The sequence below is a fragment of the Mustelus asterias genome, chromosome 1 (assembly GCF_964213995.1).
Source record: "Mustelus asterias chromosome 1, sMusAst1.hap1.1, whole genome shotgun sequence".
In the NCBI taxonomy this organism is placed as follows: domain Eukaryota; kingdom Metazoa; phylum Chordata; class Chondrichthyes; order Carcharhiniformes; family Triakidae; genus Mustelus; species Mustelus asterias.
This window is the reverse complement of record NC_135801.1, coordinates 125,381,124-125,395,675: the sequence shown is the minus strand read 5'-3', so window position 1 is coordinate 125,395,675 and position 14,552 is coordinate 125,381,124. Positions and strand designations below refer to the sequence as shown.

Sequence of the window (14,552 nt, the reverse complement as noted above, 5' to 3'; positions counted from 1 at the left end):
CACTGTTTGGCAATCAAGGTGACTGTTTACTCAACATTTCTCATAGTAGCAGTTATTGCATGGAAGCCATTGTTGTGTGCATACATCCACACGTTGCCCTGCTGCATCTGAGTCTCAAGGAAGTTGGCCATTGTTTCAAAGATGTAACAGCACTCATGGCCGTGATGGACTCCTCCATCTGGAAATTCCAACAGGTGGCCATTTATTTTCCTGTAACATTTATTTGGGACTCTCCAGTTTGCTCCTGTTCACATGTGAAGTGTTCCTCACGCCATCCATTCAATCTGTGATGCTGGACCCGACACGGTGAGTGTATTGGCACTGGTGGTGGGTGTGTATGAGTCATGGGACAGTGATTCCTCAGTGTTCTTCCACTTCTATGAACTAGAATTCTTCCTTCCTCATCTCTCACCACATCCAGCAATGCCACAGCAGGAGATAAAAGACAATCATCAGTGTTGCATGTCAGTGACAAAGAGATGAGGCTGTTGCACTTTGCTGATCATTATGGCCGCGATTCTCTCAAAAGCGCTGAATTAGCAGGAAAGGTGTTCTAGATCCCAACTGTTTTGTCAGTTCAGCTTCTCATCCGAATCTCCGCACTCTGTGCACTGCAGAGGTCCCAGTTGTGAATATCATTAAAAACCCAGGGGGTGGGGCCTATTCGCACCAGAGTCTGACAGTTCTGGAACTCTGCGCATGCGCAGTGGCCCCGAACTGTCAGACTCCCCATTTGCTGGCCAGTCCAGGACCCCCACAATGCTGCCCTCCAGTCACCCCCCATGGCCCGTTCGTGGCCCCCACAATTCCCAGGCCAGCCCTGACCAACCGCCGCCCCAGAGCGCCCCAATGTCCAGCCCACCTCCCATCAGTGGTGATTCCCCCCCCCCCCATGCTGACACCCCTGGGGTCAGACTCCACCCCCCACCCCTGGGAGGCAGACCCCCTCCGCAGCCCATCCCAATCGCTGCCCTCCCTCCATCCCCGACCAACCCTGTCTGCAGAGTGGCAGGATTGCCCCTAGGCCCCACCCCTTGGCACTGCCCCATGCCTGGTGGACAGTGCCAAGGTGCCCCTTGGGTATGGGCACTTTGTCCCTTGGGCAGTGCCAAGGGGCACAGACTGGCACTGCCAGGGTGCCCATACCCAGGGGGCACCACACCCCCACCACCTGACCCCCTGGGGGCCCTGATTGCCCCCCGAATGTTCTCCGAATGTGGGGAGCTAGTCTGAACCCCACCGGAATGAAGTACTCTTGGCGGGGTGGGAGATTCAATCGGGACCGGTAAGTTCCCGATAATTAGATTTAAATGACATTTAAAACATATTTTTAAAAAATTCAAATTACTTACCTGCCTTCCCGCCGGTTTCCAGTGTGGTCTGACCGGCGACTGTTTGCTGGCTCTGGGAGATGTGCATGCATTCCCGGCGTGCACACAAATCCCGGAACAAGGCTGGCGACGCACATCTCCCACCACGACCTGCCAGAAAGGTTGCGGGTCGCAATGGGAGAATCATGGCCTATATTTCTGTTTATTTGATTAAGGGGGTGGCCCTTTAATTTGTCTCAGTTTATTTGATTTGATTGAATTGGTTATTGTTCCTTTCAAAATGGGAAAAACAATCTATGATTGGAGAAGCAGCAATAAGTGGAAAGGTAAGTGGCAGCATATCAACCTGAGCATCAGAGATACTTCCCTCTTGGAAACCCTAAACTACAGAGAAGGTGAAAAATCTGCCATTACACAATTGAGAAAAGTATCCACCAGAGGCATTTGCTGAACCCCCAGGTCACACACTTTGGGTACCAATCATAAGACAACCCTTTCATCCCTGGAATTGGCCTATGAACCTTTTCTGAGCTGCTCCCAATGCAAGTATATCCCTCTTTACGTAAGGAATTCAAAACTGTACATAGTACTCTGGGGGTGGTCTCATCAATGTCCTGTACAGTTGTAGCAAGACGTTACTAATTTTATACTCCATCCCTTTGCAATAAAGGCCAGCATTCCACTTGCCTACTTAATTACCTGTTGTACTTGCATGCAAGCTTTTTGTGATTCTTTATACTAAAGTGGACAATCTCACATTTGTCCAAATTATACTCTATCTGCCTATTTTTTTCCTATTCACTTAAGCTATCTATTTTCCCTTGCAGGCTCTTTGGGAGCAATCCGGCTGTTGCGCCCTGCCATCTGATGGGCGGGGCAAACCGGTAATATCATGAGAGAGCCAAGAAATTAGGTTCATGCCCGATTTTGCGCCTCTTGCAATGTTACCAGCACCTGATATGCGGCACAATCCACCTCACACCCATTTCTGGGACGAGGCGAAATAATTTATTTAAATATATTTAAAATTGAATTTACATAGATTTAATGAACCTGGGACGCTATTGTCCTCGGTCACTTGCCTGTGTGACTTCACCAGTGAGAATCACAGCTGGTCCCCAGCAACGGGAATCAGTTGTGATGGCCTCACCAGTAGGATCGGAGGCCACTGAAGCCACCCCGGGGAGATTGGAGGGAAGAGGGGGTGCCCCTGGGGCAGTGCCAGCCTGCCACTGCCCACTGGGCACTGTCAAGGGGGTGGGGCCAGATCAGGGTGGCTGCGCCCTCTGAAGTGTGATCGATGGAAGGAGAGGAGCCAACTGCCGTTCTGCACTGGGGAGGGAGGGGAGAGAGAGGGACCCACTGTCACTCTACATCAGGGATCAGTGTGGGGGGGCGGGGGGCGGGAGGATGGGGACAATCCGTGTCGATCAGAGGAAAAAAAGAAATCAATCCAGGCGGGTGGGGGGGATGCAATAGGCCTTGGGCCCCTGCAATAGCTGGGGGTGGGGGGGTGCTTTGTGGAGGCCATAGAGGCATGGAGAGCAGTAGAGGTTGAGTGACAGGTGTCCACTTCTAGCGATGGCACATGCACAATGGCGCCCCCTATTGCTCTCAGCCAGCATTTGGGTGATTTAAGCTCCACCCCCTCCCTCTACAGGCAAGAAACCATTTCTGCTATTTTTTCATACAGATGAAGATCTTACGAATCTTCATAAGGTAGCAGATTTGAATTCACCCATAAAACTGGATCTGAAACTCTTCTGTTTTCCCACTCATCCTGGACTTAGAATTTTTTGGTAAGAACCATTGTGTCCCCCACACAACTTTCTTCCCTCCTTTGTATTGTTAGCAAATTTGGCTACAATACAATCTGTCCTTTCATCCAAGTCATAGATTGTAACTAGTTGAGGCCCAATGAAGGATCTGTGTGGCACTGCACTTGTTATAATTTGTCAACCTGAAAATAATCTTGACTTTTTTTCTTGTTAATTAGCTGATCCTCAATCCATGCTAATCTATTACCCCCAACACCATATGTTCTCATTTTGTGCAGCAATTTGATGTGACAGCTTTATTGAATGCTTTCGAGAAATCCAATGAACCATTTACTGGTTCCCCTTTAATCACCCTGTGTTTTACTTTCTCGAAGAACTCAAATAGATTTGTCAAACATGATTTCCCTTTTGTAAAACAATGTTGACTTTGTTTGAAGCATTATGGTTTTCTGTATGTCCTGCTATTATGTCCTTATTAATGGATTCCAGCCTTTTCCCAATGACAGATGTTACGCTAACTGGCCTTCCTCCTTTTTGAGTAGGGGATTTACATTTGCAGTTTTGCGATCCACTGGGGCCTTTCCAGAATTGAGGGAATTTTGCAAACAACGCAGCCACTTTCTTGCACCCAGGCCATCATGTCCAGGGGACTTTAGTGTCAACAGTTTTCCAAGTACTTTGCCCTCTAGTGATTCTGATTATTTTAAGTTCCTCTCTCCCTTTTGCCTCTTGCTTTTCAACTATCCTGGGATGCTTTTCGTCCTCTATGAAGGCAGATACAAAACACTTGTTCAAAGCTCCTGCCATTTCCTTGTTTTCTACTATTAATTCCCCAGTCTCCCCTCTAAGGAACCAACACTTTAGTTACTCCTTTCTTTTGTAGATACATATCGAAGCTTTTTATCATTCTTGTTCGTTTTCTCTCATACTCCAATTTCTCCTCCTGTATTATATTTTAGTCATTTCTGCTGGTTTCTAAAACTTTCCCAATCTTTTTGCTTATTACTAATCTTTGCAGTATTGTATGTCTTTACTTGCAAATTGATACCAGCCTTGGTATCTTCCTTGGTTTACCATGGATGATGCATCTCTCTTGTAGAATCTTTCTTTCTCAATTCAATATATGTTTGTTGAGAGTTATGAAATATCTCTTTAAATGTCTGCCATTGTTTCTCCAATGTCTTACATAGAACATAGAACAGTACAGCACAGAACAGGCCCTTCGGCCCACGATGTTGTGCTGAGCTTTATCTGAAACCAAGATCAAGCTATCTCACTCCCTATCATCCTGGTGTGCTCCATGTGCCTATCCAATAACCGCTAAAATGTTCCTAAAGTGTCTGACTCCACTATCACTGCAGGCAGTCCATTCCACACCCCAACCACTCTCTGCATAAAGAACCTACCTCTGATATCCTTCCTATATCTCCCACCATGAACCCTAAGTTATGCCCCCTTGTAATAGCTCCATCCACCCGAGGAAATAGTCTTTGAACGTTCACTCTATCTATCCCCTTCATCATTTTATAAACCTCTATTAAGTCTCCCCTCAGCCTCCTCCGCTCCAGAGAGAACAGCCCTAGCTCCCTCAACCTTTCCTCATAAGACCTACCCTCCAAACCAGGCAGCATCCTGGTAAATCTCCTCTGCACTCTTTCCAGCGCTTCCACATCCTTCTTATAGTGAGGTGACCAGAACTGCACACAATATTCCAAATGTGGTCTCACCAAGGTCCTGTACAGTTGCAGATTAACCCCACGGCTCTTAAACTCCAACCCCCTGTTAATAAAAGCTAACACACTATAGGCCTTCTTCACAGCTCTATCCACTTGAGTGGCAACCTTTAGAGATCTGTGGATATGGACCCCAAGATCTCTCTGTTCCTCCACAGTCTTCAGAACCCTATCTTTGACCCTGTAATCCACATTTAAATTAGTCCTACCAAAATGAATCACCTCACATTTATCAGGGTTAAACTCCATTTGCCATTTTTCAGCCCAGCTTTGCATCCTATCTATGTCTCTTTGCAGCCTACAACAGCCCTCCACCTCATCCACTACTCCACCAATCTTGGTGTCATCAGCAAATTTACTGATCCACCCTTCAGCCCCCTCCTCTAAGTCATTAATAAAAATCACAAAGAGCAACTTGTTTTCCCTTTCCACTTTAGCAACTCTATTTTATTACCTTTGTTTAAGTTTAAGACTCCTGTTTCAGACCATTATTTGTCACCCTCAAACTGAATGTAAAATTCCATCATGTTTTGATCACTCTTACTATGAAGATTCTTAGAAAAGAGGTTATTAATTAATCCAGTCTCATTACACATTACCAGTTCTTAAATAACTGGTTCCAGGTTGGTTTCAAAATGTATTACCAGTTGTCCAATAATCAACATTATACAAACTAGGATTGTATCCCCTAGAAGCCTAAGGGGTGATTTGATCAAAATTTATAAGATATTAAGGTGGGCAGGTAGAAAAATTAGAGCAGGAGTAGGCCATTTGACCCTTCGAGTCTGCTCCATCATTCAGCATGACCATGGCTGATCCTCTATCTCAACACCATACTGTCCCCATACCCCATAGAAAATAGGAGCAAGAGTAGAGAAAAATAATTTAGACTGGTGGTGGATTTCAGAATTAAGGGTTATAGCCTAAAAGTTGAGTCATACATTTCAGGAACAAAGTTAGGAAACATCTACACAAAGATCTTAGAAGTTGAGAACTCTCATCTGTATTTGGCAATTGATGTTAGATCAATTGTATATTTTAAATCTGAGATTGATAGACTTTTATTATTTAAAGTAATTAAAGGGATATGGGGAAATGAAACTATATGGAATTAGGTCACAGATCAGTCATGATTTCATGAGCAATATACTCTTGGAGCTGGATGGCCTATTCTGATCCTATCCTCCTAAATCAGTCCCATGTTTTAAAATTCACCTAACAGAGTTAGAATTGCAAGCACTGTAGATCACTGATACTGATGTAGCCGATGTGGTCTAAAAAATGCTTTTATTCTGAACTTGTTGGAAAAAAAAGTCAAGTCAAGTTTATGTAAACCAGTAATATGTGATGCATTATTTGGGCTATTAAAGAACAATACCAAAGATTTACAAATTAATCAGCTGAAATATGTACATTCATAGAGATATTATGTAAAAACTGATAAAGAAAATAGGTGTATATGAAAGCCATATATTTCCACCTGAAGGTAGATCAATTCTACAAGTCATTCCTAGACAATTCTAATAGAAAAGTGTTAAAAATATTGAAATATTGCTGAACATTGTTGCTGTTTGTTTTGCTGTTTTATATAGTTAATTCAGTTGATCAGTGATATCAGAAGCCAAATGCTAACTTGATAATCCATCATTAAGGTAGCCATTTTGCCCAGTTGTCTAATAATCAACATTACAAATTATCTGAATTATCTATCATAGGCGATATTACATTTTCCATGTAATATCACCTATGCTCGAAATAAATCTTAAACAAAATTTTCCAATGTGTTAAAATGCACATCACTTCTAAAGGCAACAATTCTTTTTACACTTTCTCTAACTCAAAGAAATATTCATGAATGTGAGCCATTGCCCTGTACAAAGAAAAGCAATTAAAAAAACAGTCTTCTGGAACAACCCTAGGATTGTAACACTAGGCAATTAATCACTATCTGAAGAGGAACTAGAAGTTTCTGAGGAAGAAGTAGGCTGCTTTTCCTTTTTAACCTTTTGGTGATGTTTGTGACTTTTGTGCTTGCTTTTCTTCTTAGTTTTCTTTTTCTTTTTAAGAACTTTTTGCTTCTTGCTCTTGTTCTCACTTTTGCCTTCACTGGATGAATGAGATCTGTAAAGAACAATACATAATTAATTTCCAGGCATTCAAATTTTTCATAACGCATTTCTGACGTGAGATGGAGCGTCTACTGACTTGGTGGCACTATTGCTGCTTGAATCAGTACCCCAGGCCTCATCCCAGATAGTCCCAGCAAGTAAAGACCATTGTACTGGCTCTGAATATTGGATTGATGTCCAATGGGGGTCAGATAGGTGAGAGTCATACCAGCTCCCTATTTGCTAAGGGCAGATGGAGCCTTTTTGGTTTCAATCCACAGATTATAATAACCCTCAAGAAGGCAATTGGAAACACGTTTGCTACACTTTCCTACTTAATAGTTCAGGAATCTCATTGGTGCGACTCGAGTCAGAACTTTACAGAATGAGATACACTGGATAGACAGATTTGATTAAAATAAAATAATCCAAAAAGCAACACAGTATTGCAGATCCAATTTGGTTATGGAACATGGAAAAATAGGTTGTGCATTCATGTGAACAGGGGAGAAGTAAACCAATATTGAAGCTCATTCTTCATAGAATCATCGTGGTGGCACAGTGATTAGCCTGCCTCACAGCGCCAGGGACCTGGGTTCGATTCCGTCCTTGGGTGACTGTCTATGTGGAGTTTGCATTTTCTCCCTGTGTGCTTGGGTTTTCTGAGTGCTCCAGTTTCCTCCCACAGTCCAAAGATGTGCCGGTTAGATGGATTGGCAATTGCAAATATGCGGGATCCTCTTTCAGTGTCTGTGTAGACTCGATAGGCTGGATGGCCTCTTTCTACACTGTAAGGATTCTATGGATTCCAGAGTGTAGTAACTCTGTCTACACTTCCCGCTGCCAGCACAATCAAAGAAACCCACACACCCCGGACATACTCTCTTCCACCTTCTTCCTCCAGGAAAAAGATACAAACGTCTGAAGTCATGTACCAACCAACTCAAGAACAGCTTCTTCCCTGCTGCCACCAGAGTTTTGAATGGACCTACCTCATATTAAATTGATCTTTCTCTACACCCTAACTATGACTGTAACACTACATTCTGCACTCTCTCCACCATGTACGGTTATGCTTTGTCTGCATAGCACACAAGAAACAATACTTTTCATTGTACACTAATACATGTGACAATAATAAATCAAATCAAGTTCCAGCACTGAAAGTAGCCATTTGGCCCACTGTGCCCATATAAGCTGAGAAAGAGTTATCCAGTTATCCACTTTTCAGCCTTGCAGATTTTGACACGTCAAGTGATATTTTCAAATGTTATTGCCATGAGTTCCTGATCCCCACCACTCTTTGGGTAAAAAGAAATCTCCACAACTGCCCTTTCATCATTTTACGAATACTTAAATGTATGTCCCCTGGTTATTGACCTCTCTGCTAAGGGCAAGAGCGTATCCACACTCTCTACACCCCTCATCATTTTATACACTTCAATTAAATATCCCTTCTGTTCCAAAGAAAATAACTCCATCCTATCCAATCTTTCTACATCGTTAAAATTCCCTATTCCTGGCAACATCTTTGTAAATTTCCTCTGTACCCTCTCCAGTGTGATTACATTCTTCCAAATGATTACATTCTTCCAGTCACCAGAACACTACTTAGTACTCAAGCTGTGGGCAACTAATGTTTTATACAGTTCTCACCTAACCACTCCTGTTTATTTTCTATGCCTCAGTTAACAGAGGCCAGTATCTTGTATGCTTTCTTAACTACCAGCCTTCTACCATTGGAGATGTGTAGCTATGCACCCCATGGTTGCTCTGTTATTCTACCCTTCTCAGTATCTTATCATTTATTGTGTATTTCCTTGTTTGCCCTCCTCAAATGCAAAACTTCAAACTTATCCAGATGGAATTTCATTTACCACTTCTCTGTCAATGGACATCTTCCTGCAGTTTTGATATTTACAACTTTCTTCCCCATCATCAACCATATGGCCATCTCTTTGTATCATCTGCAAACTTCTTAATAATGCCCCCTACATTTAAGAATGAAAGTAAGATGGAACAAGTTCATAGAACCCTACAGTGCTGGAGGCTGCCATTCGGCCCGTCGAGTCTGCACCGACCACAATCCCACCCAGGCCCTATTCCCGTAACACCCACATATTTACCCTGCTAATTCCCTGACACTAGGGTCAATTTAGCATGGCCAATCAACCTAACCCACACATCTTTGGAGTGTGGGAGGAAACCGGAATGCCCGGAGGAAACTCACACAGACGGGGGGGAATGTGCAAACTCCACACTGACAGTGACCCAAGCTGGGAATCGAACCTGGGTCCCTGGCACTGTGAGACAGCAGTGCTAACTACTGTGCCACCCTTTCTGTTCTGTATGCTTTTTCTTATATTAATCAACTGTGCTCCTCTCTCAAAATCTGGCTGGTATTTGCAATTTGGATTGTTTAATCAAATCCATAAACATATTTTCAGTACAATTCTAAGTTGAATGTGAATACTGTAAAATGGACATTTTCCTCATGTAACTTTCATATGCTTTATTTCATGAAAGTACTCAGATCAGATGTCAAATTTTGCACTTTTGTACCATTTCATTGGATTATATTTAGTTAAAAATGGAAATGTAAAATGTTATATTATCACATTGAAATCAACACTACAAAATATTATTTTTATTTTCAATAATAGCTCCATTAGGCTGGTGTATTGCAAGTCTAGAAATTCATTAGCATGCAGCCATTTATCAGGGGAAAGACAGACACTCAAGAATCTATGCCAGAAGTGTGCCATACCGAGTAGACTTTTTCAATAGGTGCTAAGGGTGCATGAGAAGCATATTAAACAATCATAATATATTTAAATAATGGTCCAGTCCTTTTAGGACTCATTTGTGATATTGTTCTGCACCAGTGCTTGACTTGCCACATGATGTGCTCAAAATCAACTCAAGGCACAAATAGACAGGAAGGATCCTCCAGTAGCACTATTTAAGGGCTCATTCATTACACACAACTTAGTTGCTGGTTTATCCTTTAGGGATGGATTCATCCACAGCATGCATCGCGGCCTTCGCGATGTCCGCTTTGATGTCGTTGAAGGCCCGACGGGCCTCCTCCGCCGGGGAAAAGAGGTCGATTTTAGGAGCGGATGGGCTTTATCCTTTAGGTTGCTAATTAACATCTGATTTTTTAAAAAATCTTTAAAGCTTACCAGATTCAGAACTGAATTCTATTAGTAGTATTTACTCTTGTCTAATGACTATTTTTGGCTGCTTTCAAATTAGTTTCACAGCAGTCATGGGTAGCCTGGTAGAGCTGTCTGTAGTGGTACAAAGATGACAGGTGATAGCAGTAGGGCTGAAAGAAGAATGAGCAGGAGGATGGCACTGTGCAGGAGTGTAAACCTATACTTTGAGGGGCAATGTCTCAAGTGCCTTCATATCATATAGAAGGTCATCACTGAGTTACGTCAACAACTGTCGTCACAACTTAGACCTGGGCGTAGGCAGCACTTCCTGTACAAGACCACTACGGCCGTACATCGCCTGGGCTGCACCTAGTGACATCTCATTTTGCTGTCCATTATCATCAGAAAGGTCACCAAGGCTCTCTACGCAAGGAGAATCAATGGGACTCTTCCCCCATGAATGGTGTGATGTAAATTGAGTGAGCAAAAGGTTTTACCCATGTTGTAGACTTCCACGGAATCTCTGTGGGTGGAGGTTAGGAACAGGAAGGGGTCGGTAACTTTACTGGGTGTTTTCTATAGGCCGCCCAATAGTAGCAGAGATGTGGAGGAGCAGATTGGGAAGCAGATTCTGGAGAGATGTGACAATAACAGAGTGGTCGTGATGGGAGATTTTAATTTCCCAAATATCGATTGGAATATCCCTAGGGTAAGGAGTTTAGATGGAGAGGAGTTTGTTAGGTGTGTTCAGGAGAGCTTCCTGACACAGTATGTGGATAAGCCTACAAGAGGAGAGGCTGTGCTTGATTTGATATTAGGGAATGAACCTGGGCAGGTGTCAGATCTATCAGTGGGAGAGCATTTTGGGGATAGTGATCATAACTCTATCTCCTTTACACTAGCATTGGAGAGAGATAGGATCAGCCGAGCTAGGAAAGTGTTTATCTGGAGTAAGGGCAACTATGATGCTATTAGGCAGGAAATTAGAGGCATAAATTGGAAGGAGGTTTTCTCAGGGAAATGTATGGAAGAAATGTGGCAAATTTTCAAGGAACATTTGTCTGGAGCTCTGCATGGCAATGTTCCGGTGCGACAGGCAAGTTATGGTAGGTTACAGGAACCGTGGTGCACGAAAGCTGTAACGGATTTAGTCAGGAAGAAAAGAAAAGCCTACAAAAGGTTCAGGGAGCTAGGTAATGTTAGAAATCTAGAAGAGTATACGACTAGTAGGAAGGAACTAAAGAGGGAAATTGGAAGAGCCAGGAGGGGACATGAGAAAGCCTTGGCAGACAGGATAAAGGAAAACCCCAAGGCATTTTACAAGTATGTGAAGAGCAAGAGGATAAGATGTGAAGGAGTAGGACCTATCAAATGTGATAGTGGGAAAGTCTGTATTGAACCGGTTGAAATAGCAGAGGTACTCAATGAATACTTTGCTTCAGTATTCACAGTGGAAAAGGATCTTGGTAGTTGCAGTGCAGACTTGCAGTGGACTGAGAAGATTGAGCATGTGGGCATTAGGAAAGAGGATGTGTTGGAGCTGTTGAAAAACATCAAGTTAGATAAATCGCCGGGACCGGATGGGATGTACCCCAGGTTACTGTGGGAGGCGAGGGAAGAGATTGCTGATCCTCTGGCAATGATCTTTGCATTGTCAATGGAGACGGGAGAGGTTCCGGAGGATTGGAGGATGGTGGATGTGGTTCCGTTATTCAAGAAAGGGAGAAGAGATAGCCCAGGAAATTATAGACCAGTGAGTCTAACCTCAGTGGTAGGTAAGTTGATGGAGAAGATCCTGAGAGGCAGGATTTATGAACATTTGGAAAGGAATAGTATGATCAGAAGTAGCCAGCACGGCTTTGTCCGAGGCAGATCATGCCTTACGAGTCTGATTTGAGTTTTTTGAAGATGTGACTAGACACTTAGATGGGGGAAGAGCGGTAGATGTAGTTTATATGGATTTCAGCAAGGCGTTTGATAAGGTGCCCCATGCAAGGCTTATGGAGAAAGTGAAAGGGCATGGGATACAAGGGGACGTTGCTTTGTGGATTCAGAACTGGCTTGCCCACAGAAGGCAAAGAGTGGTTGTAGATGGGTCTTTTTCAGAGTGGAGGTCGGTCACCAGTGGAGTGCCCCAGGGATCTGTTCTGGGACCCTTGCTCTTTGTGATTTTTATAAATGACCTGGATGAGGAAGTGGAAGGATGGGTTGGCAAGTTTGCTGATGACACAAAGGCTGGAGGTGTTGTGGATAGTGTAGAGGGATGTCAGCAGTTGCAACGAGACATAGATAAGATGCAAGACTGGGCGGAGAAGTGGCAGATGGACTTCAACCCAGATAAGTGTGTGGTGGTTCATTTTGGCAGGTCGAATAGGATGGAAGAATATAATATTAAGGGTAAGACGCTTGGCAGTGTGGAAGAACAGAGGGATCTTGGGGTCTGGGTTCATAGGACGCTCAAAGCGGCGTCACAGGTAGAGGCTGTGGTTAAGGTGGCGTATGGAATACTGGCCTTCATCAATAGAGGAATTGTGTTTAGAAATCGGGAGATAATGCTGCAGCTGTATAGGACCCTGGTCAGACCCCACCTGGAGTACTGTGCCCAGTTCTGGTCGCCTCATTACTGAAAGGATGTGGAAGCCATAGAACGGGTGCAGAGGAGATTTACAAGGATGTTGCCGGATTAAGTGGTATGCCTTATGAGGATAGGTTGAGAGAGCTAGGTCTATTCTCCTTGGAGAGGCGAAGGATGAGAGGTGACCTGATAGAGGTGTATAAGATGTTGAGAGGTATTGATAGAGTGGATTCCCAGGGCTGAAATGGTTGTCACAAGAAGCCACAGGTTTAGGGTGCTGGGGAGTAGGTATAGAGGAGATGTTAGGGGTAAGTTTTTCACTCCAAGGGTGGTGGGTGCGTGGAATCGGCTGCCGGTAGTGGTGGTGGAAGCGGATTCGATTGAGTCTTTTTAGAGACTTTTGGATAGGTTCATGGAGGTTAGTAAGATAGAGGGTTATAGATGAGCCTAGAAGGTAAGGAAATTGTTCGGTGCAACTTGTGGGCCAAAGGGCCGGTTTGTGCTGTAGCTTTTCTATGTTTCTAAGGTACCATGGACTTTGAACTTCTGATACAAATGGAAGAGGAGAAAGTAGGGTCCCATACCACTGTCCTCTGTTTGAACAGAGGGAAGTACGATAGGATGAGGGCTGAATTGGCTAAGGTGGACTGGGAGAGCAGACTGGTAGGTAGGACAGCTGAGGAACAGTGGAGGATTTTTAAGGAGATCCTTTTCAGTACTCAGCAACAATATATTCCGGTGATAAAGAAGGGCTGTAAGAACAAAGAACAAAGAACAGTACAACACAGGAAACAGGCCCTTCGGCCCTCCAAGCCTGTGCCGCTCCTTGGTCCAACTAGACCAATCGTTTGTATCCCTCCATTCCCAGGCTGCTCATGTGACTATCCAGGTAAGTCTTAAACGATGTCAGCGTGCCCGCCTCCACCACCCTACTTGGCAGCGCATTCCAGGCCCCCACCACCCTCTGTGTAAAAAACGTCCCTCTGATATCTGAGTTATACTTCGCCCCTCTCAGCTTGAGCCCGTGACCCCTCGTGATCGTCACCTCCGACCTGGGAAAAAGCTTCCCACTGTTCACCCTATCTATACCCTTCATAATCTTGTATACCTCTATTAGATCTCCCCTCATTCTCCGTCTTTCCAAGGAGAACAACCCCAGTCTACCCAATCTCTCCTCATAGCTAAGACCCTCCATACCAGGCAACATCCTGGTAAACCTTCTCTGCACTCTCTCTAAAGCCTCCACGTCCTTCTGGTAGTGCGGCGACCAGAACTGGACGCAGTACTCCAAATGTGGCCTAACCAGCGTTCTATACAGCTGCATCATCAGACTCCAGCTTTGATACTCTATACCCCGTCCTATAAAGACAAGCATACCATATGCCTTCTTCACCACCTTCTCCACCTGTGTTGCCACCTTCAAGGATTTGTGGACTTGCACACCTAGGTCCCTCTGTGTTTCTATACTCCTGATGACTCTGCCATTTATTGTATAACTCCTCCCTACATTATTTCTTCCAAAATGCATCACTTCGCATTTATCCGGATTAAACTCCATCTGCCACCTCTCCGCCCAATTTTCCAGCCTATCTATATCTTGCTGTATTGCCCGACAATGCTCTTCGCTATCCGCAATTCCAGCCATCTTCGTGTCATCCGCAAACTTGCTGATTACACCAGTTACACCTTCTTCCAAATCATTTATATATATAACAAATAGCAGAGGTCCCAGTACAGAGCCCTGCGGAACACCACTGGTCACAGACCTCCAGCCGGAAAAAGACCCTTCGACCACTACCCTCTGTCTCCTATGGCCAAGCCAGTTCTCCACCCATCTAGCCACTTCTCCTTGTATCCCATGAGCCT

General features: G+C 44.2%; 1 protein-coding gene across 1 annotated transcript in view; it reads right to left on the bottom strand.

The window, feature by feature from the left end:
* Window positions 1-6,105: 6,105 nt before the first annotated feature.
* srek1ip1 (SREK1-interacting protein 1) overlaps window positions 6,106-14,552 on the bottom strand; it is a 35,631-nt gene continuing 27,184 nt past the window's right edge. The window contains exon 5 of the mRNA XM_078218310.1: window positions 6,106-6,963. Coding sequence (XP_078074436.1) covers window positions 6,780-6,963 — 184 coding nt within the window. The 3' untranslated portion in view covers window positions 6,106-6,779. The remainder of the gene's footprint in view (window positions 6,964-14,552) is intronic.